Source organism: Andrographis paniculata, unplaced genomic scaffold (assembly GCF_009805555.1).
Source record: "Andrographis paniculata isolate CXL003 unplaced genomic scaffold, ASM980555v1 Contig26END, whole genome shotgun sequence".
NCBI lineage: Eukaryota > Viridiplantae > Streptophyta > Magnoliopsida > Lamiales > Acanthaceae > Andrographis > Andrographis paniculata.
Genome location: NW_026137557.1, coordinates 277,175 through 299,704, shown reverse-complemented (window position 1 = coordinate 299,704; position 22,530 = coordinate 277,175). Strand labels below are relative to the sequence as shown.

At 30.3% G+C, this 22,530-nt stretch overlaps 3 protein-coding genes across 4 annotated transcripts; all 3 read left to right on the top strand.

Annotated features, from left to right (window-relative positions):
• Nucleotides 1-5,055: 5,055 nt before the first annotated feature.
• On the top strand, nt 5,056-7,791 carry LOC127246146 (cytochrome P450 71A8-like). The gene is given in 3 exon segments (XM_051267388.1): nt 5,056-5,362; nt 5,364-6,054; nt 6,988-7,791. Coding segments are annotated over 3 exon segments (1,467 nt in total). The 5' UTR covers nt 5,056-5,207; the 3' UTR covers nt 7,609-7,791.
• A 2,251-nt stretch (nt 7,792-10,042) lies between these two features.
• On the top strand, nt 10,043-12,200 carry LOC127246123 (cytochrome P450 71A8-like). The gene is made up of 2 exons (XM_051267354.1): nt 10,043-11,023; nt 11,566-12,200. Exons 1-2 carry the CDS (start codon nt 10,091-10,093, stop codon nt 12,169-12,171), a joined length of 1,539 nt encoding a protein of 512 aa, XP_051123311.1. The 5' UTR covers nt 10,043-10,090; the 3' UTR covers nt 12,172-12,200.
• A 1,474-nt stretch (nt 12,201-13,674) lies between these two features.
• LOC127246102 (cytochrome P450 71A8-like) lies at nt 13,675-21,302 on the top strand. 2 transcript variants are annotated; one of them, XM_051267316.1, is made up of 3 exons: nt 13,675-14,647; nt 15,096-15,173; nt 20,585-21,302. In XM_051267316.1, the coding sequence occupies exons 1-3, from the start codon at nt 13,715-13,717 to the stop codon at nt 21,107-21,109; spliced, it is 1,536 nt and encodes a 511-aa protein (XP_051123273.1). In that variant the 5' UTR covers nt 13,675-13,714; the 3' UTR covers nt 21,110-21,302. The 2 variants fall into 2 exon arrangements, with proteins under 2 accessions (XP_051123273.1, XP_051123272.1); XM_051267315.1 differs by lacking the exons at nt 13,675-14,647; nt 15,096-15,173 and adding an exon at nt 19,290-20,261 and having other exon boundaries at nt 20,507-21,302.
• The last annotated feature ends 1,228 nt before the right edge of the window (nt 21,303-22,530 follow it).

The window sequence follows — 22,530 nt, the reverse complement described above, 5'->3', positions numbered from 1 at the left end:
TTTGTTCGTTAAGAATTTGACCTCGATTTGTTAAAAAAAATTATATTCTAATTCATGTTCGTGTCCGGCTCGAATAAGCTTGTTTAGTTCATTTGAGCTAGTTCAGATAAATATGATATTTTATTTTTTAATTCATATATATAATATTTTATTTATTTATTTCTTTTTCCATTCGTATATATAATATTTTTTTATATATTTTTTTTTCTAATTAATAATTTTATATAGTACTTTTATTTTAAAGAATGTTCGCGAACAAAGTTGAGACTCGTTCATTAGCAAAACGAGTCTATATATATTATTTGATTCGACTCATTTATGTTCGTGAACAAACTTAAATCAAATCGTACCAAATTCACGAACGACTTCATTCGTTTAACAGCTCTATACTCAAGTACTAACATTAACATAGCACCGATCTAGTAAAGAGTAAGTGATCATGTTGAATCTTTCCTCAATTGAAATTTAATTTTCTCCTTAAAAATGTGACTTCTTTAACACCATAGAAACTCTACAAACTTCATTTCCATTCTCACACACAGGCACAGCACATGCTAGTTTGTTGGTTTCTCTGCCTACCAGAAACCATGTTATAAATGCACCTGAAAACGTGGTCGGCTTCCATTATCTCTCCATGTTACAGATGATGTTAACCATAAGGACCGAACGTTTTGTTGTCTTATCTAGTGTTCTTTTTCTTGGCCTATGTTGTCCCAACATAATTTCTCAATTGGAATTTCAAAAAATAATAATAAATAATATTAAATACTTTTTAAAGAGTAAAAAAATCTCTTCCAATACCCATACAAAAAGTCAAAAAATTAAATAATCAACTTAAAATAATATATATTATACCTTTAATATAATCTCTCGTAGCATATTTATAAAAAAATCAAATAAATTTAGAAACGTTGCGAGAGTAAAGCCAAGTGCACACACGAAGGAGGGGTGGATATATATGAGGGCAAGGGGTTAAAGGGCAAAGATGAGTGGGCCCGATGATCTCTACCCTAGAAACGAAATCTGATTCAACACATCAATATTTTGTCACTGCATGCCTTTTTTATATTGTTATAAAATAATAACAATAAATAAATGTAAAATACAGCACAATAATAGCTAGCTAAAATTAATTAATATTTTTCTTTTTATTGTCCGATAAATTTACACACATTCTATTTATATATACATATATATAAATTATCTTGACAGAGATATTTTATTACTCTTATTTTAACAAATAATAACAATTTTGTCTTTTTTTTTTTTCTATTTACTTTGGATGAACGAAAATAAAAATAGTAAATAAATAAAATAAAATAGAAAAAGTAATATTATAATTTTGAAAATTTTTGTTCTCAACCAAAATTAAATAATTTTTTTCGGACATAAGAAGTATTTAAAGCCAAATAAAACAACTACTACAAAAAACTAAAAATCATGAAAAAACATCCTTAACCTATTTATCAACAACAACAATAATAAACAATAATAATTAAAAATTTAATAATAATAATAATAATAATAATAATAATTTAATTTTATTGTTGGTTTGATGAGTATTTTGGTTTGAAATTTTTTTTGGGAGTTTGGAGTCGAATTTTTAATTTAAATAGTATTTTAATTAAATATTTTTGTAAAAGTATCATATATTTTTTATTAAAAATATAATAATTGAATCGGAAAAAAACTTTAAAAGAATAAAATAAACTTGAAAGAAACACACGCTCAATGAAGGATTTAAGGTATACTCAATGAAAATCATCCCGTCAAAATTTGACATATAGCCAATTCCATTTTTTTGGGGGTGTTTTTAGGCTGTTTAATTACTTTAGGTATTATTATTATTATTATTATTATGATTATGAAACTCTCATTACTAAAAACATATATATATATATATATGTATATACAGAGGCGGAATCAGACCGGAATGAGAGGGGGGTTAATTTTTTGAATTTCGAAACGATCATCATCTATTTGTTATCCAATAATTTTATCAATGAAATTATCATATTTCGAAAATCGTGCAAAATATCAATCTGCAGTGACAACTACATATTATCAGATGAATTTTGTATTATATGAAATTAATAAATAGTAAAAATATTTATTAAAAAAAATAGTTCTTAAAAATATCATGACCTATGTATTTGGTTGAAAATTTTTTGAAGAATTTTCTTTTTTTTTTTAATTATTATTTTTTACATTTTTGTTCATATTATTTTTATATTATCAAACAAATATTATGATATAAATTATTTTATTATTCAAAAATTTAAATTTTCATATAAATATTCTATTAATTTTTACTAATTTTTTAATTTATTTTTTTATATTATATATTATAAAATAAAAACAAAAAATTAAAAATTAAAAAGAGTGGGGCGGGGGACGGCGGCTGGAGCCCCTTGCTCCCGCATACATCCGCACCTGTATATATACATATCAATTTTTCATATAAAATTTTATATTTAAATTAAAAATTAAAAAATAAACATACGTTTGTATTTTTGGTGTTACGTATTTTTTATTAACGTTATTTTCACCTTGTCTTATTTCCTGTGTTTTAATTTTTTTTAAAATCACAAACTTCAAAGATACATGATGTACAGAATCTTGACCCGACCAATTCTCGTTTGCGATTTTCAATGGATTTTTCTTAATTTTTATTTTTTATTTTAAAAAATAATCTTTGGTTTTCTCGTGTCCTTATAAACAAATCAATTTCTAGAGAGAGACGACTGTACAAAAATAATAAATGTGTTAGGTATATAGCAGACTCTCAACTTATAATCGCAGACTCTCAACATATAATCGACGGTCGACCTCATTTCAAAATTTTATTACAACTGCAAAACTTTATGGGGTTGTTTGGATGTTGGGTCGAATTCGGACTTCAATTATTTACGATTTTTTTAAAATATCAAATTAAATATTTATATTTTTTATTTAAAATTTAAATTTATTTAAAAGATTTTTTCTTCGTCCAGGTGCAGATGGGAAAACGACACTGACTAAATTTCATGATTGCTTGGTGCTAATTAATTTGTCTGTCCATTTCTTATTATATGTCCTAATTGGAATAGTTGAGTGGGTGAAAATATAAATAAACTAATTTGTTAAATTCGCGTTTTCTAGAAACCGTTGAGGTTGAGTCATGTTAGAAAATAAAATACTCGCTCAGTTCCGCCACTGATGATTTTTTTTTCTTTTTTATCCATCTCACAAAATATGATTTATTTTTTTTATTTTTAATAAATTTATTAATTTTAAACACATTAAAAAAATATATAAATCAATTTAATTAAATTTGTTATTATTTTGTATATTTTTTCAATTAATAAATATTTTTATTTATCTTTAAAACTATTCATGTATAAAACTAATTTATAATAATGATAAATAAATAAATATATTTTTTAATTTTTTTTATTATATAAAATTTAATTCTCGAAATAATATTCATATCATATATATATTTTATTAAAAAATAATGTGAAAAATATTTAAATACATATTTTTAAAAAAATTAATAATTAAATAATTAATCTCAGTGTCTACGTAACCAATCTATATTATCTAAATTTCGTATCTAAACAAAAGACTTCATATTTTCCGGGACGGAGAGTGTACTATCAGAATAAATAAAATAATAATAATAATACTATGTTTGGCAGATGAGTGTAAAATATTCGCCATGGATCAGTTGTCGAAAATTATTTCCGGCACCTATACTGAGACACTTTAAAACATTTTTATACTAATTTATACTATTATTTAATTATATTTAAATATAATTAAGATAATTAGATTATAAACTAATCAGCATAAAGTGCTGAAAAATAATCTCCAGATAAAAAGAATTATATAATTATTTTAATTACATCAATTAAATGTCTTAATTAAATGTAATTAGTTTTTAACTATTCAGCGAAGTGCTGAATTAAAAAGTTTCACCATCGGTCAAACCCTTGTAGATCAAGCCGTGAGACATCCCTTGCTTGAGAGTTGGGTCCCAACTTCGATCCTGGGTGGGTGCGTGTGTGCATGTATTGGGTGAAAATTATTAATTAATTGAACTAAAGTAAAAATATAAATAAATTATGTAGAAGAAATGTGTATTTAATTTATTACATACCCTATATTATTTTAATGTATTTTATAGTAATAATAAAGTAATATTTTTATTTATTTATTTTTGTATTATATAAAATGTTATTTTATACAAAATAATATATATTGATTATACTTGCATTAATATATTTATAAAATCAAATTTATTTATTTTATCAAATCAATATTTTATCTTATGCATCATCAATCACATTATTTATTATACTCCACAAGTACTTAACTTTCTATCTATTTTTCTATTTTGGTCCGTGAATATTCATTTTTTTAAAGTAATTGTATCATCTACTTAATATCATTGCAAATATCATTTCAATTTACAATATATTATAAATGACATTATCTTTATATCATACAATATTAATAAGGTTAGTTTAGTTTTTTTTATCTTTATTTATACTTACATCTCAATATAATATTAATATTTCTAAAAATCTGTACAAAAAATAAATTGATAGATAGATATAGGACGCGAAGAACTATAATATTAAAAAATATACTATCCAAAGCATCTCTAAATTTCTATCTAAACACATGTCAATTCCAATTTTATTTTTTTTTCCTCAATTCAAAAATTTTAAATCCAAATTCTTTTAAAACTCCAAAATTATCTGTCTAAACCGAACTCGAATAATATTATAGATATTGGTAATCTTTCACGGACAAAACCATGTGGAAGACAATTTTAAGACCTTATTGACCATGTCCTGTTGATATATTTTATATCCAAAACATAAATCAAGACAAGAATTTGGTAAGTTTTCTTTAAATTTTAGATTTGTCTTGCATTTTTCATTAAATGATTTATTTATTTTTTTAAATCATCAAATCAATCTTCTATTTTTTAATTAATATATCATACAAATAATTAATTTTTTTATTCATAATATAACTTTAAATATTATTTTCATTTAAGAATTTATTATACACAAACTATAAACCTGAAATCAAACCTTAAAGGAACACGTCGATTTTAACATAACACTTCATCAAAACCTAATCCTAGCTACCAATATGGATGCAATAGTATTCCACCCCTATGTTTTCCAAGCCCTTGGATCTCTCCTCATCTTATGGCTGATTTCAAAATGGTTCAACAAATCCAATGGAACCAAGAACTTGCCCCCGTCACCGCCGATGCTCCCGATAATCGGAAACCTCCACCAGCTGAGCTCATTGCCTCACCACGACCTCCGGCGCTTGGCGCGCAAACATGGTCCTCTCATGCTGCTGCACTTTGGCACCGTGCCTACGCTCATCGTGTCATCCGTGGAGGGCGCCAAGGAAATAATGAAAACTCATGATCTTGCATTTGCAGACCGGCCCGAGTCTTGGGTTACTAAGAGGCTGCTCTACGATCACAAGGATGTGTCGGTTGCGCCGTATGGCGAATATTGGAGACAGTTGAAGAGTATATGTGTGCTCCAGCTTCTCAGCAATAAAAGAGTCCAATCTTTCCATTCGATCCGGGAAGAAGAAATGTCCCTTTTGATGGAAAAAATTAGGGGCTCGTCACGCGCGTTGAATTTGAGTGAGATGTTCACTAAAGTCACTAATGATATGGTTTGTAGATCGGCGTTTGGTGTGAAATACGGCGAGGGAGAAAAGGGGAAGAAATTCATGGCGCTTTTGACGGAGTTTTTGGAGTTGTTAGGGACCATTTACATCGGAAATTTTGTGCCGTGGCTTTCGTGGATTACTCGTCTTACCGGGTTCGATGCAAGAGTGGATAAGGTTGCAAAAGAGCTCGACATATTGATGGAGGATGTGATCGAAGAAAGGATTAGAAGAAATCTTGAAGATAAGGCTGAGAATGAACACAAGTATGGACAAAATTTTGTAGATATTTTGGTAGATATTTACAAGAACAATTCTGCAGGCATCTCCATGGACAGAGATAGTGTGAAAGCAATACTTTTGGTACGTATGGGTGATGAATTTCTTGAAGTTCTAGAAACTAATCTTGTTCAATATTTTGTGATATTTTCAAGTGGATTTAGGATGTGTTTTCATTTTTATTTTCACGCTATTAAATCTACATTCCATTTCTATTTGTTTTTTAATATTATAGAGTATTTGATATTTAGTTCTAATTCAAAATATTACATTCAATGTATAGATTATTTTCACCTCAAAAATCATTCAAATGTTAAAATAATTAAAAATATAAACACTATTTGATTTATTTGCTTTATGGTTCACAACTTTATATCATAACCAGCTGGTGAATTTGAGTTTGGAATTTCAAAATATTAAAAACTTGAATTGAGAAAGTAATCGATAATATATAAATTTAACAATAAATTAAATAAAAAAATAAATGTTTAATCTGACGATTTCATAAAAAAAAAGTAAAAAGTAAAAAAAAAAAAGAAAAAAAAAAAGACGTTAATAATTAATGAAAACTAGATCTAGATCTTTAAGAAGCAGAGTCAAGATTCATGAATTTTTCTTACTAAATGATACTAAGTTTATTCCAAAAATAATATACTTAGTTGGTGTTTTGAGAGTATTTTAGTATATTAATATTTTGAATATGAGACCTTTAAATAGAAATAAATATTAAACTTAATATTTTATACTTTCCTCTGTGACAATGGAAAGGGTCCTATTTGAACGTGTAAAATAGTTTTAACATTTTTTAGATTTGATATGGGTAATAATATATTTGTAATTTATGTAAAAGTTAAAAGATATTCTAATTTGCTTGTAATTATTTTTACTTAGTAATAAAAAATGATACTTTTGAGTGAGAAAACAAAAATGATAGTTTTATGAAAGTGTGGAAAGTGTTCTTTTTTCATCTTAAAAAAAAAAATGTGTTTATGAACTCATACTTGATTTTCGACACAGGATGTTTTTGCAGCTGGGACGGACACCACATCGACTGTTCTAGAATGGGCGATGAGTGAACTCCTTCGACACCCCGAGGTGATGAAGAAACTGCAAAATGAAGTGAGGGGAGTAATGAAAGACAAGGGCAAGATAAGCGATGAAGACTTAGAAAAAATGCAATATCTAAAAGCCGTGATCAAAGAAACTCTTCGCCTGCACACTCCGATCCCAGCTCTAGTTCCTCGGATGGCAAGAAAAGATGTCAAGGTTATGGGATACGATGTATCAGCCGGGACAATGGTGATGATTAATGCTTGGGCCATAGGCAGAGACCCCGGCATTTGGGATGAGCCTGAAAAGTTCAACCCTAACCGGTTTCTAAATTCATCGATAGATTTCAAGGGCCAGGATTTCGAGCTGATCCCTTTTGGGGCCGGGCGGCGAGGCTGCCCGGGGATTTCATTTGCTATGGCTACCAATGAGTTTGTGTTAGCAAATATTGTGCATAACTTCAAGTGGAAATTGGCTGATGATGAGAAAGAATTAGACATGAGTGAACGCCCCGGTGTCGCCATTCGTAGGGCTGTTCCTCTTCTTGCCGTGGCATCAAAGTTCTATACTGAGGGTGTGTTCGTTTGACGGTTTGGATTTTCTATTGTAAAATTTTTTATTTGAGTAATTGTTTCATGTGGTAGGAGATGATAGTTTCTTATACGTTGCGATGTAAAGAAGATTGTAGGAGAAAATATGTTGGATAGATAATCTGGATTGAATGAAAATACTAAGAAATCGAATTCTGAAGGGTATACACGATCTTGGATATATTTTGAGTCGCGTAGATTCGCTTTCCTTATACGATATTTCGACCCTATTAACGCTCCAGGTTACACGAAATTCGTATGAGGATAAAACAAAGCAACACTCGAATTTTAGGTGAAAAATCGAGCAAGTAAAAAATTGAGAGGTTATTTGCGTATGAATAATATAATTTCCAGAATCCTCGAGAAATGAGAGACTTGAGAGTATTCTGTGTATTTCAGTAAGATTCTGTTCTAAATTCTTCTGTCGATTTTAAGGGTCAGGATTATGAGCTTACCCCATTTGGAGAGGGCGAAGAGGCTGCCCGGGGATTTCATTCGCCATTGCTAACATTGAGTATGTAATAGCAAATCTTGTCCAGAAATTTGAGTGGAAACTTCCCGATGAAGGGAAAGAACTCAACATGAGTGAACGTCCTGGGATTGGTGCTTCGAGAGCTGTCCCTCTTCTTTCTGTGGCGTCGGAGTTTCATTTTTAGCATGATGTAGTAATCAATGTCGATTAGTGTGGCTAAGGATAGAGGCTGCAGTATTGATTTGTTTTCGATACCTCTGTTGCTTGTTCTAATAGTGTTCTTCCATTCTAAGAAGATTAACAAAAGTCTCCACAATCATTGCATGCATATAATGTTCTTTGGATCTTCATACATTTATAATGTTCTTCCATTTTAGGTGTTAAGATCTTTGCACCTAAAAAGTACGTTGAAAATACAGAAGTGGATCGAAAAACAACTGAAGCATAAAAGTTATTATAAAAAATTAATGAAAGAGCACAAGATTTACATTGAAAGGAAGAGTGAACCAATGTACGATTTAGAGGGACATGCTCCGCTTAAGTGGCTTGCGGGCCGGAGGGCAAGAAAAGATGTGCCGACTGGGACAATCGTGGTGATTAATGATTGGGCCATGTGACATTTGGAATCAACTTGAAAATTTTTACCTGACTAGAGTTGTATAACAAATAAACTATTTGTGAACTCAACTCAATTTAGCTCATTTGAGTACACTAAAAACACATTCGCTAAGTTAAATACACTGTCTCCATTCTATAAGAAGGACACCATTTGTTTTTTTTTTTTTACTTAATATTAAAAATATTATTGTACTTTGTATGATAGGAGAGTATTAATATTTGGTTAAAGTATCACATATTTAACTATAATTATTTTATTCGATTGACATACAATTACTAAATAAATCTAAAATCCGATTGTGATAAAAATTTAATAAAACAATTAAAGACATAAATCACCGAAATTTCACAAATACCAATTTAATAAACAAGACTCAATTCAAATCAAAATATAATTAAAGTTGAGAATCTACATTCAACCTCGGACTAGAATTAGAAAAACTAAACTACTGTGCTTAAATTGAATGAAAGCGATGATGATCTTCCGGTGGCTCTTCCACAAATCGCCTCACCCAACCCTCCAATTCAAGGTATGAATTCTGAATTTGAGTTGTTATGATCCCTATAATGTCTTGGTTCCAAATCTTTAATCGCGCCTTTAATTATTCCCTCTCAATGATCGTGCATACAATCACCTCAATCCCATAATCTATAGCTACAAGCTTAATTCAAGCACCTCCTTAATTCTTTCATCGAAAATTTGGATCAGCTCCACTCTATTCCTAACACCAATTCATACCAAAAATTAGTATAAATCTATCCAAAATATTAATTATAATTTATAATTTATCTAAAAAATAATATAGGATAATATATGATTCATAAATTATTTGTCTCAAAATATATTATTTAAATTACTATTTAAACCACAAAAATCAAAATAAAAACTTTAATTAAAATCTCAAATAAGCAAACCCTAGAGTGTACTTTTAGAGTTTGGTATTGAAATCATGATTTTGAATTTTTATTCGAATATTAATTTGGATATAATATTTTACAAATATATATATATATATATATATATTATGAAGAATCACGAGGTCGGATCTTCTCTGACCATGCACTCTCCATTTTGTCTCTTTCTTTTGTTTTTTATTGACAATATTATAACTATAGTTATGTACAGGATCTTTGACTATATTGTTTATTTATTTATTGGAGTTAAGCTCGTAATTTATTCCATGTTGTTGGTTTGTGTCTTGGATCGAGAATTTTACACATGCAGATCACATGAACTAACTGATTTCATTCAACAGATCAACAGTAAAATTTTATAAGCTTAAAAACCAGGATGGAAGAAATTCTGTTAATTATAATTCCTTTTCAAATTGTCCCTTCGAAATCTACCAAACTATAAACTTATTGAAACCTCAAACCACATAATTAAGCAATGTCCAAATTCCTTTTCTTGATGGATGCAATAAAATTTCATCCCCTTGTATTCCAAGCCCTTTCAACTTTCATCCTCTTTTGGTTCATTTACAAATGGTTCCACAAGCCCAACGGAGCCAAGAAGCTGCCCCCATCGCCGCCCAAGCTGCCGATAATCGGAAACCTCCACCTATTTACTTCATTGCCTCACCGCGACCTCCAACGGTTGGCGCGCAAATACGGCCCTCTCATGCATCTCCATTTAGGGAGCGTGCCTACGCTCGTTGTGTCATCCGGGGAAGGCGCAAAAGAAATAATGAAAACCAATGATCTCTCATTTGCCGACAGGCCTCAAACATGGGTTGCTAAGCAGCTGCTCTACGGCCCAAACGACGTGTCATTGTCACCATACGGCCAAAAATGGCGACAACGGAAGAGTATTTGTGTCCTCCAGCTTCTTAGCAACAAAAGGGTCCAATCTTTCCATTCTATAATGGAAGAAGAAACTTCCCTTCTGTTGAAAAAGATTGAGCATTCCTCCGGTGCCTTGAATTTGAGCGAGATGTTCTCCGAATTCAGCAATGGCATGACATCGAGAGCAATGTTTGGCAAAAAATATAGCGAAGGGGAAAAAGACAAGAGATTCATATCTTTATTGAAAGATGTATCTTCTTCGGTTGGCGCCATTAATATCGGAGATTTCATACCATTGCTTTCGTGGGTTGCTCGTGTAAATGGTTTCAACGCGAAAGTGCAAAGGGTAGCGAAAGAGTTGGATGAGTTCCTCGAGTGGGTGATCCAAGAAAGGATGGAAAAAAGTCGAGAGGAGAAAGCGAAGGATGATGACATGAACAAGTACGGAGAAAATTTTGTCGAGATTTTGCTCGACATCTACCAAAATAATTCGGACGGAATTTCCATTAGCAAAGAAAGTGTCAAGGGAATACTTACGGTATGTATGATAAGATTGAGGGATGGTTCTTTCCCAAAAAAATTAATACACTACAATTTTTATATTCTCTGTACAATTCTTTGTATTTCACATAAAAAGTTTTCTTTCCAACTATGTCACAAAACAAACACTTCAGGATTCTTTTTCCTCAATTTTTGATCCGTCCAGTTAAATTTATCATATTATTAATTTTGACAAAATCAAAATTGAACTCTTAACTATTATTATCAATTAATACTTATTTACTACAATTGTCATTGTATGCCTTAGTTACATTTTCTATTTATAATTATTAATTATGAACTAAATTTCTAAAATTTCTCTCTATAATCATTTTATTTTGATTATTTTTTCAACAAAATATTTATTTTTCTTAGTTTCTGTATAATCATTTTAAAGAGTATTTGACTTTATGTCAATAGGTGTTTGGTTGGATGATTTTTAAAGAAAAAATTTGATGAATAATATAAGACCAAAACCAGAAGTTAAAACAAACAAACCAATCTATTATCTTCAGCTTCTAATTGATTTTCATCACATAGAATATGCTTGAAGGTGGAACTGATACCATATCCATAACTCAAGAATGGATGATGAGTGAATTGCTACGACACCCCGAGGTCTTGAAAAGATTGCAGGACGAAGTTCGGGGAATCTTGAAAGACAGGGTCGACATTACAGATCGTGACTTGGAGAAGATGGCCTATCTAAAAGCCGTGACCAAAGAAACACTTCGACTGCACCCTGCTATTCCATTGCCTTTTCACATGGCTAAGAACGACGTCAAGGTCATGGGGTACAATGTACCCATCGGGACATGGGTGGCGATTAATATTTATGCAATAGGCCGGGATCCGAACATTTGGGACGAACCTGAGAAGTTTAACCCGGACAGGTTTTTAAATTCTTCCATTGATTTTAGGGGCCAGGATTTCGAGCTGATCCCATTCGGATTGGGGCGAAGAGGATGCCCTGCGATTACATTCGCCATGGTTAATGTTGAGTATGTAATAGCAAATCTTGTCCAGAAATTTGAATGGAAATTGGCTGAAGATGGGGAAGAACTGGACATGACCGAACGTCCAGGGTTGCATGTTGGAAGAGCTGTTCCTCTTCTTGCATTGGCATCGAAGAAGTATCACTTTTAGCATAATTTAGCAATAAATATTTTGAGAAGAAATAATAAAATGCCGAAATTCTTTAATTTGTTTAAAGTTGCATTTTCAACATATAATTTGCATTCTCCACTTGGAATAACATTTTTTTCCAAAGTAAAAAATCAATATATACTGATGTAGATATATATATATATATATTTTATATATTATATGAATTATTTTATTTAAAATATTATATTAAATAATTATTTTAATTTAAAATTTCACTATTATATAAAAATATCGAAATGCACAAAGACAACCAATCACATTATTATTATTATTATTAAATCTTATGTAATGTTTTTTACCGGAATCTTTTATGTTTGCATGACTCTTTCACTGTGAGCTTGATTTTAATTCTTTACTACTATATTTTGGTAAAATTGCTTCTAACTATTATATGATTTCGAAATTAAGAGTAAAATCTCGTCTCTTTATATTTAAAAAAAAAAAACATTGCATGAAAATCCACAACTATAAAACCTTCTTGGTATCTTTTTTTTTTTTTTTTTGCACATTTTTTAAAGTATAAGAGAAATTTACATTAAGTTTCAAAACTATAAAGAGTTATGAATAATTTTGCTTAATATTTTATCATTTCTAAAAAACTGTGTATAATGTTTTTTTATCTGTTTTGCAAAACAGCATATTAAAACCACTATTGGAACTAAAATTCAAAATCTAAGTTAAAAGGAAACCCCAAGTAAACAAACCCTATGGTGTTCTTTTCGAGTTTTGATTTTTAAAATTATTTTTGAATTTTACTTTGAATAGTAATTTTATTGTAATATTTTCTAAATATATATATAATTGTGACAAATAGATCTTCTACCACTACTCAATTTTATTTTATTTTTATTTCAAATGCAAATTAACATGATCTAATTAACATATAAAAATATATTATTTCATCCATAATTAAAATATGGAATCCAAACTCAAAGCAAAAATTGAATTTCGTCAAATCAAATCCAATCCAACTACAATATTCATCTTTTGTTTTTATTGACAATATTATAATTATAGTTATGAACATGGATCTCCAACTATTTTATTTATTCATTCATTGAAATTAAGCTTATAGTTAATTCCATGTTGTTGGTTTGTGATTTGAATCGAGACTTTTTCACATGCAAATCACGCCAAGGAATATTTGACATAAAATATATTAACAGTGAATTCTTGTAAGCTTAACAACTAGGGGTTTGTTGATTTATATTTGAAATTGAGTTTTATATTTGAAATTCGATTTAAATAGTATTTTGATTTGATATTTTAAAAAATAAAATAAATATATATTTATCGGGGGTGATGCAAACCAAATAGTATTGATTTGTGTTTGAATATTATTGGAGACTTTCATTTGCGGATAAATAATCAATAGCTATATGTCACTAAAGTTTAAACTTTTAGCGAAGACGAAAAGCATATATAGATATGTATGAAATGTTGTTCCTTCCATTTTCAAATTGTCCCTCCAACATCTACAAAACCACAAACTGATTCAAACCTCAAACCACATAATCAAGCAATGTCCAAATTCCTTTTCTTGATGGATGCAATAAAATTCAATCCCTTTGTATTCCAAGCCCTTGCAACTTTCTTCCTCTTTTGGTTCATTTACAAATGGTTCCACAAGCCCAATGGAGCCACGAAGCTGCCCCCATTGCCGCCGACGCTACCAATAATCGGAAACCTCCACCAGTTTAGGTCATTGCCTCACCGCGACCTCCAACGGTTGGCACGCAAATACGGCCCTCTCATGCATCTCCATTTAGGGAGCGTGCCAATGCTCGTCGTGTCATCCGGGGAAGGCGCAAAAGAAATAATGAAAACCAATGATCCCTCATTTGCAGACAGGCCTCAAACATGGGTTGCTAAGCAGCTGCTCTACGGCACACACGACGTGTCAATGTCACCATACGACCAAAAATGGCGACAACGGAAGAGTATTTGTGTCCTCCAGCTTCTCAGCAACAAAAGAGTCCAATCTCTCCATGCCATAAGGGAAGAAGAAACTTCACTTCTGCTGAAAAAGATTGAGCATTCCTCCAGTGCCTTGAATTTGAGCGAGATGTTCGCCGAATTCAGCAATGCCATGATATCTAGAGCAATTTTTGGCCAAAAATGTAGTGAAGGGGAAAAGGGCAAGAGATTTGTATCTTTATTAAAAGATGTGTCTTCTTCGGTTGGGACAATTTATGTCGGAGATTTCATCCCGTGGCTTTCATTTTTTACTCGTGTAAATGGTTTCAACGCGAAAGTGCAAAGAGTAGCGAAAGAGTTGGATGAGTTCCTCGAGGGGGTGATCCAAGAAAGGATGGCAAGAACTCAAGAGGAGAAAGCAAAGGATGACGGCATGAACAAGTATGGAGAAAATTTTGTCGACATTTTGATCGACATCTACAAAAATAATTCGTACGGAATTTCCATTAGCAAAGAAAATGTCAAGGGAATACTTATGGTACGTATGATATGTTTGATTCTTTTTACTCTGTTGGAATATTTATTATTATTCAATTCTTTGTTTATTGTATTGTTTGCTTTTATAAGTTTTGAACTATGTTTATAAATAGGCTTTGATTTTATTACTAATACAATTAAGTATTTTCCTCCCAAAAATTATTTTAACTTGGTATCAAAGCCTTAGAGTTCGAGTTTAGAGTCCCACCCACCGTTCCCCCATGTATCAGTCGTCCATGGGCGGAAAATTTAGTTTGATGGCATTTATTCCCCTTGCTTGTGAGGAGCGTGTTGATTGACTCATATTTGTAAATAAATAAATAAATTATGCGTAATCTTAATAGTTTAAATTTTTAGGTGAGACGGTCATTTATTTATCTAATATACTCACATTTTGATCCATCACAAGAATTGATTTTCAGCTTCTAATTGATTATTTCATGACATAGAATATGATTGAAGGTGGAACTTACACCGTATCCATAGCTCAAGAATGGATGATGAGTGAAATTTTACGACACCCTGAGGTCTTGAAAAGATTGCAGGCCGAAGTTCGGGGAATCTTGAAAGACAGGGTCGACATTACAGATACTGACTTGGAAAAGATGACCTATCTAAAAGCCGTGATCAAAGAAACACTTCGACTGCACCCTGTTATTCCATTGGCTTTTCACGTTGCTAGGAACGACGTCAAGGTTATGGGGTACGATGTATCAGCTGGGACATGGGTGGCGGTTAATCTTTGTGCAATAGGCCGGGATGCGAACATTTGGAATGAACCTGAGAAGTTTAACCCCGACAGGTTTTTAGATTCTTCGATTGATTTTAGGGGCCACCATTTCGAGCTGATCCCGTTCGGATCAGGGAGAAGAGGATGCCCGGGGATTTCATTCGCCATGGCTAATGTTGAGTATGTAATGGCGAATCTTGTCCAGAAATTTGAGTGGAAATTGGCTGGTGATGGGGAAGAACTCGACATGACTGAACGTCGGGGCTTGCATGCTGGAAGAGCTGTTCCTCTTCTTGCATTGGCATCGAAGTATCACTTTTAGCATAATTTAGTTAGGTATCTTTATTGGAATAATGTGTGTATTAATCTAAGTATCAAATTATGTGTTCCGAAAATTCTCCGAATCACAGATTTCTCCTATCAACACAAATAAAATATATAGAGAGAGAAATGAAAATAAACTATTACTTCACTTAACACTGTGAAATAAAAGCATGTATTATTCATTCACACTTAGAACGTATGATGTAATGAGTGTGTCATATGTGATATTTAAAAGTATGTAATTTGTTGTCTATATTTATATTATTTTAATATAAATAATATATTCTTTGTAGTAACGTTTGCTTACCTTATATCTTATTTGAGAGATCATAAGATTTTCTTTTATTCACTATATGATTTGCATATTCACTATAGCTTTTTTTTCTTTTTTCTTTTTTTTCTTTAATTTCAATTTAGTATCAAAGAAAAAAAATAAAAATTCATGTACACCTTTTAGGTTATTCAATATATATAGTGCCATCATTCGCCTAGTGTGACTTTCTCATCGGACCTGGTTTACAGGGTATTGAATTCAACTGGGAGTTTATCCAATGCGCACTTCGGGTAGCGACTGCATGTTTCCACGTCATCAAAAAATATATATATAGTGCCGTCATTTCCACAAACTATTACTTACAGTCAGATCTTCGCTCATAAAGCCTTGATTCTACTTTTAACTCTGCCTTCATTGATATTTTGTTTTTGATTTTAGTTGTGTTGAGACCTCTAACCGCGTTAAGTATCTGATTCCAAATATAATTTTTTACAAAATTTTATTTTCAACTCTAATCGCATTGAGAGTTCTATTTATGACTCTAACTCTGTCAAGAGCCTCACTTCCGACTCCAACAACATTGAGAATTCTATTTTCGATTCTAAATTCATTAAGAACTCTACTTCCGGCCCTAATGGTATTAAGAGTTTTGTTTTTAACTCTAATAATATTGAGAGTTTGTTTTCGATTCGGCCGCATACATTGCTTTTTTTCTTTAGCAAATCCAAATTGATTTGATCTTTATGTTGAATCTGAAAAATTGTGTTCCCGTATATTAGAAAATATATATCTATCTATTATAATTATAGTATTTATCTTGTTTGAAAGATAGTTCTCACTCCTTAAATCTAATGAAAAAATATATACTCCCTTCGTCTCAATACAATATTCATATTTATCATTTTTGTCAGTCCCAAAACAATAGTATCATTTCCACAATATTACCTTTATTTTTTCATTATTATTACAGCCACTACTTTTTATATTGATACACTCACAAGGGCAAAAAAGTCTTTTACCCGTACTTTTTACCCACTATTAATATAATATCAATATTCCTTAAATTTCGTGCCAAACCCAGACTATAGTTTTGGGACGGATGGAGTATTACTCTCGTTACAATCATACATCGAAAGTATAGTTGAATCACGACAATATATATAAATATTATATTTTAAATAATATTCAAAATGTTAAGAGTTTTTACATTTTTCAAAATTAACATAAATTGGTGGTTATGAAATCTAAAGTATTGTATATTCTTCTATTACAATTCAATTATACTAAAAAAAATTATATTGTGTTGCTTTGGTCACTTAGCATTTATTTTCCAATCATTATTTTCTATAAAAATATTATTTTATTATACATAACATCACATCTAAACTACTATCAAACTAAAATTAATTTTTTTTTTTTAGAAAAAATCATCGACTAAATACACACATCATCAAAATTTATTTTCTATCATGGATTGATTGAAATATATGTTATTTAAAACTTCTATTTTGGTTTTAAAGTTTAGGAATTATGTTATGTATTATCATTTTTCTTTTGTTTGTTCTTATATTTATATATTTAATCTTAAAAATATGAGTATATTGAGAAGGGGAATCGAATACAAATTAAAATTAGTTGATGTTAAAAATAGTACACAGGTAAGTGGTAGGCAAATGAGTATTTAAGTTTATGACTAATTTCTAGTACTATGATATATATTTTTTATTTAATATACTATATGATTTTTTTTTTAAATATCATATTAAATAATTATTTCATAACCAATCACATGATTATTAGTATTATTAAAGTGTGTGGAATAACAAATTTTATTTTTTTAAAAAGAAAAAAATCTGAAATTTCTTCTCAGTGGTCCCGTCAACTCCAAATTATATATATATATATATGATATGATACGATATGATTCAGATTCCCCACAAAGTAGCATGACCTTCAATATTAATGTTAAGTCTTATGTATTGTTTTGTTTTTATCGGAATCTTTCATGTTTTCATGTGGCTCTTTTACTTTGAGCTTGATTTCAATTCTTTACTATAAAATTTGTATTCTCTAGAAAAATATATAATATATTTTTTTTTAGCAAAAAAATCATATTCAAATTATTATTTGAACTACAAAAATCAAAATCAAAACATAAAATGAAATTCCAAAAAAACAAACCCTGTTGTGTTCTTTGGGGGTTTTTTTTTTTAAAAAAAAGTATTTGTTTAATTTTAGTTTAAATAGTAACATTAATTCAATGTTTTCGTAGAAAAAATAGTATATTTTCTATAAAATCGTGACAAATAGATCTTCTACGGCCACTTAGCTTTGTTTGTTTGTTTTTTTTTTTTAAACATAAATTAATATTATTTAACTCACATTATTTTATCCACAAAATATTATATTAAAATATTAAATAAAAACTCAAAAAAAAAAAAATGATTCCCAATCCAACTACAATATTCATCTTTTGTTTTTTTATTGACAATATTATAATTATAGTTATGCACATGGATCTCCAACTATTTTATATATTCATTCATTGAAATTAAGCTTGTAATTAATTCCATGTTGTTGGTGTGTGTTATTGGATCGAGAATTTTTCACATGCAGGTCACTTTGAACTAATTTCATCACGCCAAGGAATCTGTAACATAAAATTAAATATATTAACATCATTGAACATATCAACACTGAAATTTGATTTGAAATTGAATATTTCATTTCAATTTCAGATACATAGTACTACTTTCCTCTTGTTATAAGGTTTTCATTTATTATTTTATTTTATTTTATTTTGTTGATTTTTTAATATTAATTATTATATCAAAATATAATACAAATTAAAAACAAAATTTTCAAAAATACTTTAATGAGACCTTATGATGGACGGAGGGAGTATTTTAATGTGATATTTTATAAAATTAAACACTACTCCCTGCGCATGCGTACTACATAATTTGTTTATTATTTATATTTCGATTCAGTTCCACATAATTTATCTTTTTTTTTAAACATAATTATACATTTTAATCAAATTTTAAAATTTAAAATTTATAATTTTTTATTTTAATTAAACTATTTAGTTATTTTAATATTAATTTATAATTATTTTTGTTATATCATAATTATTTTTACTAATATATTTTTTAATTACTTACTAAGTACATTATTCCTAAAATTTTGTGTCTAGTCTAAAGTGGACAAATTAGTTGTTACGGATAGAGTATATTTTTATGAATACAATCTACATATGGAAGAAAAAATGCTGTTTTAATATCCAAATTGTCCCTTCAAAAATCTACAAAACTACAACTTTATTGGAACCTCAAACCACATGACTGAGCGATGTCCAAATTCCTTTCCTTGATGGATGCAATAAAATTCCATCCCTTTGTATTCCAAGCTCTTGCAACTTTCTTCATCTTTTGGATCATTCACAAATGGTTCCACAAGCCCAATGGATCCAAGAAGCTGCCTCCATCGCCGCCGAAGCTGCCGATAATCGGAAACCTCCACCAGTTGATGAGCTCATTGCCTCACCACAACCTCCATCGCTTGTCGCGCAAATACGGCCCTCTCATGCTTGTCCACTTAGGCAGCATGCCTGCGCTCGCCGTGTCATCCATGGAAGGCGCGAGGGCAATACTTAAAACCAATGATCTCTCCTTTGCAGACAGGCCTACATCATGGGTTGCTAAGAAGCTGTTCTATGGCCCAAAGGATGTCTCATTGTCACCATACGGCGAAAACTGGAGACAGCGAAAGAGTATTTGTGTCCTCCAGCTTCTAAGCAACAGAAGGGTCGATTCTTTCCGGGCCATAAGGAAGGAAGAAACTTCCCTTCTGTTGAAAAAGATTGAGGATTCCTCCGGTGTCTTGAATTTGAGCCAGATGTTCTTTGAATTCAGCAATGGCATGATATCTAGAGCAATGTCTGGTCACAAATTTAGTGAAGGGGAAAATGGCAAGAAATTTGTATCTTTATGGAAAGATGTGTCTTCTTCCGTCGGGGCCATTAATATCGGAGATTTCATCCCATGGCTTTCGTGGGTCGCTCGTGTAAATGGTTTCAAGGCAAAAGTGCAAAGGGTAGCGAAAGAGTTGGATGAGTTTCTCGAGTTGGTAATCCAAGGAAGGATGGGAAGAACTCGGGAGGAGAAAGCAAAGGATATCGACTTGAACAAGTATGGAGAAAATTTTGTCGACATTTTGCTTGACATCTACCAAAGTAATGCGTACGGTGTCTCCTTTTGCAAAGAAAGTGTCAAGGGAATACTTATGGTACGTATGATAAGTTTGATTCTTTTTACTCAAGTTTTGATCCATCACATTTTAATGGATTTTGGGTGGGTAAATTGTTTTAAGGTTTGGATTTGAATTTGGCGTTTTGGAGTAAAATTATTGAATTAAAATAGTATTTGATACGATATCAATAAGTTTTTGATGAATACTTTGAGACCAAAACCAAAGTTTTAGAAACAAATCAACCTATTCTCTTCAGCTTCTAATTGATTTTCATCACATAGGATTTGCTTGAAGGTGGAACTCACACCATATCCATAGCTCAAGAATGGATGATGAGTGAAATGTTACGACACCCCGAGGTATTGAAAAGATTGCAGGCCGAAGTTCGGGGAATCTTGAAAGACAGGGTCGACATTACAGATCATGACTTGGAGAAGATGACCTATCTAAAAGCCGTGATCAAAGAAACACTTCGACTGCACCCTCCTATTCCATTGCCTCTTCACAAGGCTAGGAACGACGTCAAGCTTATGGGGTACGAAGTATCAGCCGGGACATGGGTGGCGATTAATATTTTTGCAATAGGCCGGGATCCGAAGATTTGGGATGAGCCTGAGAAGTTTAACCCAGACAGATTTTTAAATTCTTCGATTGATTTTAAGGGTCAGGATTTCGAGCTGATACCATTTAGCTCAGGGCGACGAGGGTGCCCGGGGATTTCGTTCGCCATGGCTAATATTGAGTATACAATAGCAAATCTTGTCCAGAAATTTGAATGGAAATTGGCTGAAGATGGGAAAGAACTGGACATGACTGAACGTCAGGGGTTACATGTTGGAAGAGCTGTTCCTCTTCTTGCATTGGCATCCAAGTATCAATTTTAGCATAATTTACTTTGGAATAATTAAGGTGTGATTTAATCAAGGTATTGAATTGTTTGACATATTTTCAATTATATGTTAGATATCTGCTTGCTTTCAATTTAGATTAAATTTTCATTATCTGTTGTTATTATTTGCATCGTTCAGTCTCTCACATAAAATGTAACATGATATTATGTTTATTCAGATACACTCGACTTGGAATGTATTATGAGATTTTATGATTTTGAGATGTTTGCATTTTCCATCTACCCGATTTAGTTTTCATCAAAATTACTTTTTAGTTTCAATAATATTTATACTTGGAGTTAGATCGATCGTTTGTCCTGACTCCATTCAGTTTAAAGTCTTGTTTACAACTCTAATTGTGTTTACATGACCCTTAGCTTGTTTCATTAATAAGAATATGCAGTCTTATTTAATTTTTAATTTTGTTTCAATAATCGTTTTCTTTTAGTACAATACCAAATTGAAATTATAAATTTTGAAAATTTCCGAATTTATTTTAGTTACTGAAATTCATATTTGAAAAAGATTCTCATCCTTATATTGGTTCAAAAGATTCTCATCCTTATATTGATGTGTGTGCACAATATTAATAAATTATTGATAGATTTTATATATATAGTCAACAGTCATTTTTTATGGTGCATTATATTTATTCATATATGGTAACTATAATTATGAACAGTCTATATTATTTATGACAGTTTAGTCATACATTTTATAACTATTTGCCATATTTCTAAAAAAGAAAATTTTCAAATTCCATACAGAAAACATTTTTTTGCAAAAAAAAAAATGACAATTACTATAAATATTAGAGGCAAACAAGTAAATTTAGCTCCACACCTTTTATTATTTTACAATATCATTAGGAAAATGATATCATATACTATTATGTTTAGTTTGGTATTTTTTTTAAAAGCACATTATTACATGATCGTCACAATTTTGGATAAAAATATAATATATATTATTAAATTATGTAGATGACCATCTGATCTAAAAGTTAATTTATTAGATATACGCATTCTTTATTTATTTCTCTACAAATGATAGTCCATCAATATATATATATCCATACTCGGACAAATTTCTCATGTACCTCATTCTTCAAATTTAAAAAAAAAATAATAATAATAATAAAAATAGAAAAAAGACCATTAAACTCACAGTTTTATCATATAATTCTTCATGATTGTATTAAAATATACTACTAATACATGGGATATCAATGCTCTATTTACATAATAATTTTGGAGACTTTGATACTATTTAACTTTTAAAAATATGAAATAAAATATTTTTTTTACAAACTATCAAATCATATATTGGCTTTGTTTAGACAGGAGAGTTTTGGAAGTTTAGAATTTTGAAAATTCAAAAATAATAATAAAATAAATTAATATTTTATGTGATAT

Coding starts and splice junctions, on each gene's coding strand:
- LOC127246123 (XM_051267354.1), top strand. CDS start 10,091: ATGTCCAAATTCCTTTTCTTGATGGATGCAATAAAATTTCATCCCCTT. Junction 11,024..11,565: donor GTGTCAAGGGAATACTTACG/GTATGTATGATA, acceptor TTCATCACATAG/AATATGCTTGAAGGTGGAAC.
- LOC127246102 (XM_051267315.1), top strand. CDS start 19,326: ATGTCCAAATTCCTTTCCTTGATGGATGCAATAAAATTCCATCCCTTT. Junction 20,262..20,506: donor GTGTCAAGGGAATACTTATG/GTACGTATGATA, acceptor TTCATCACATAG/GATTTGCTTGAAGGTGGAAC.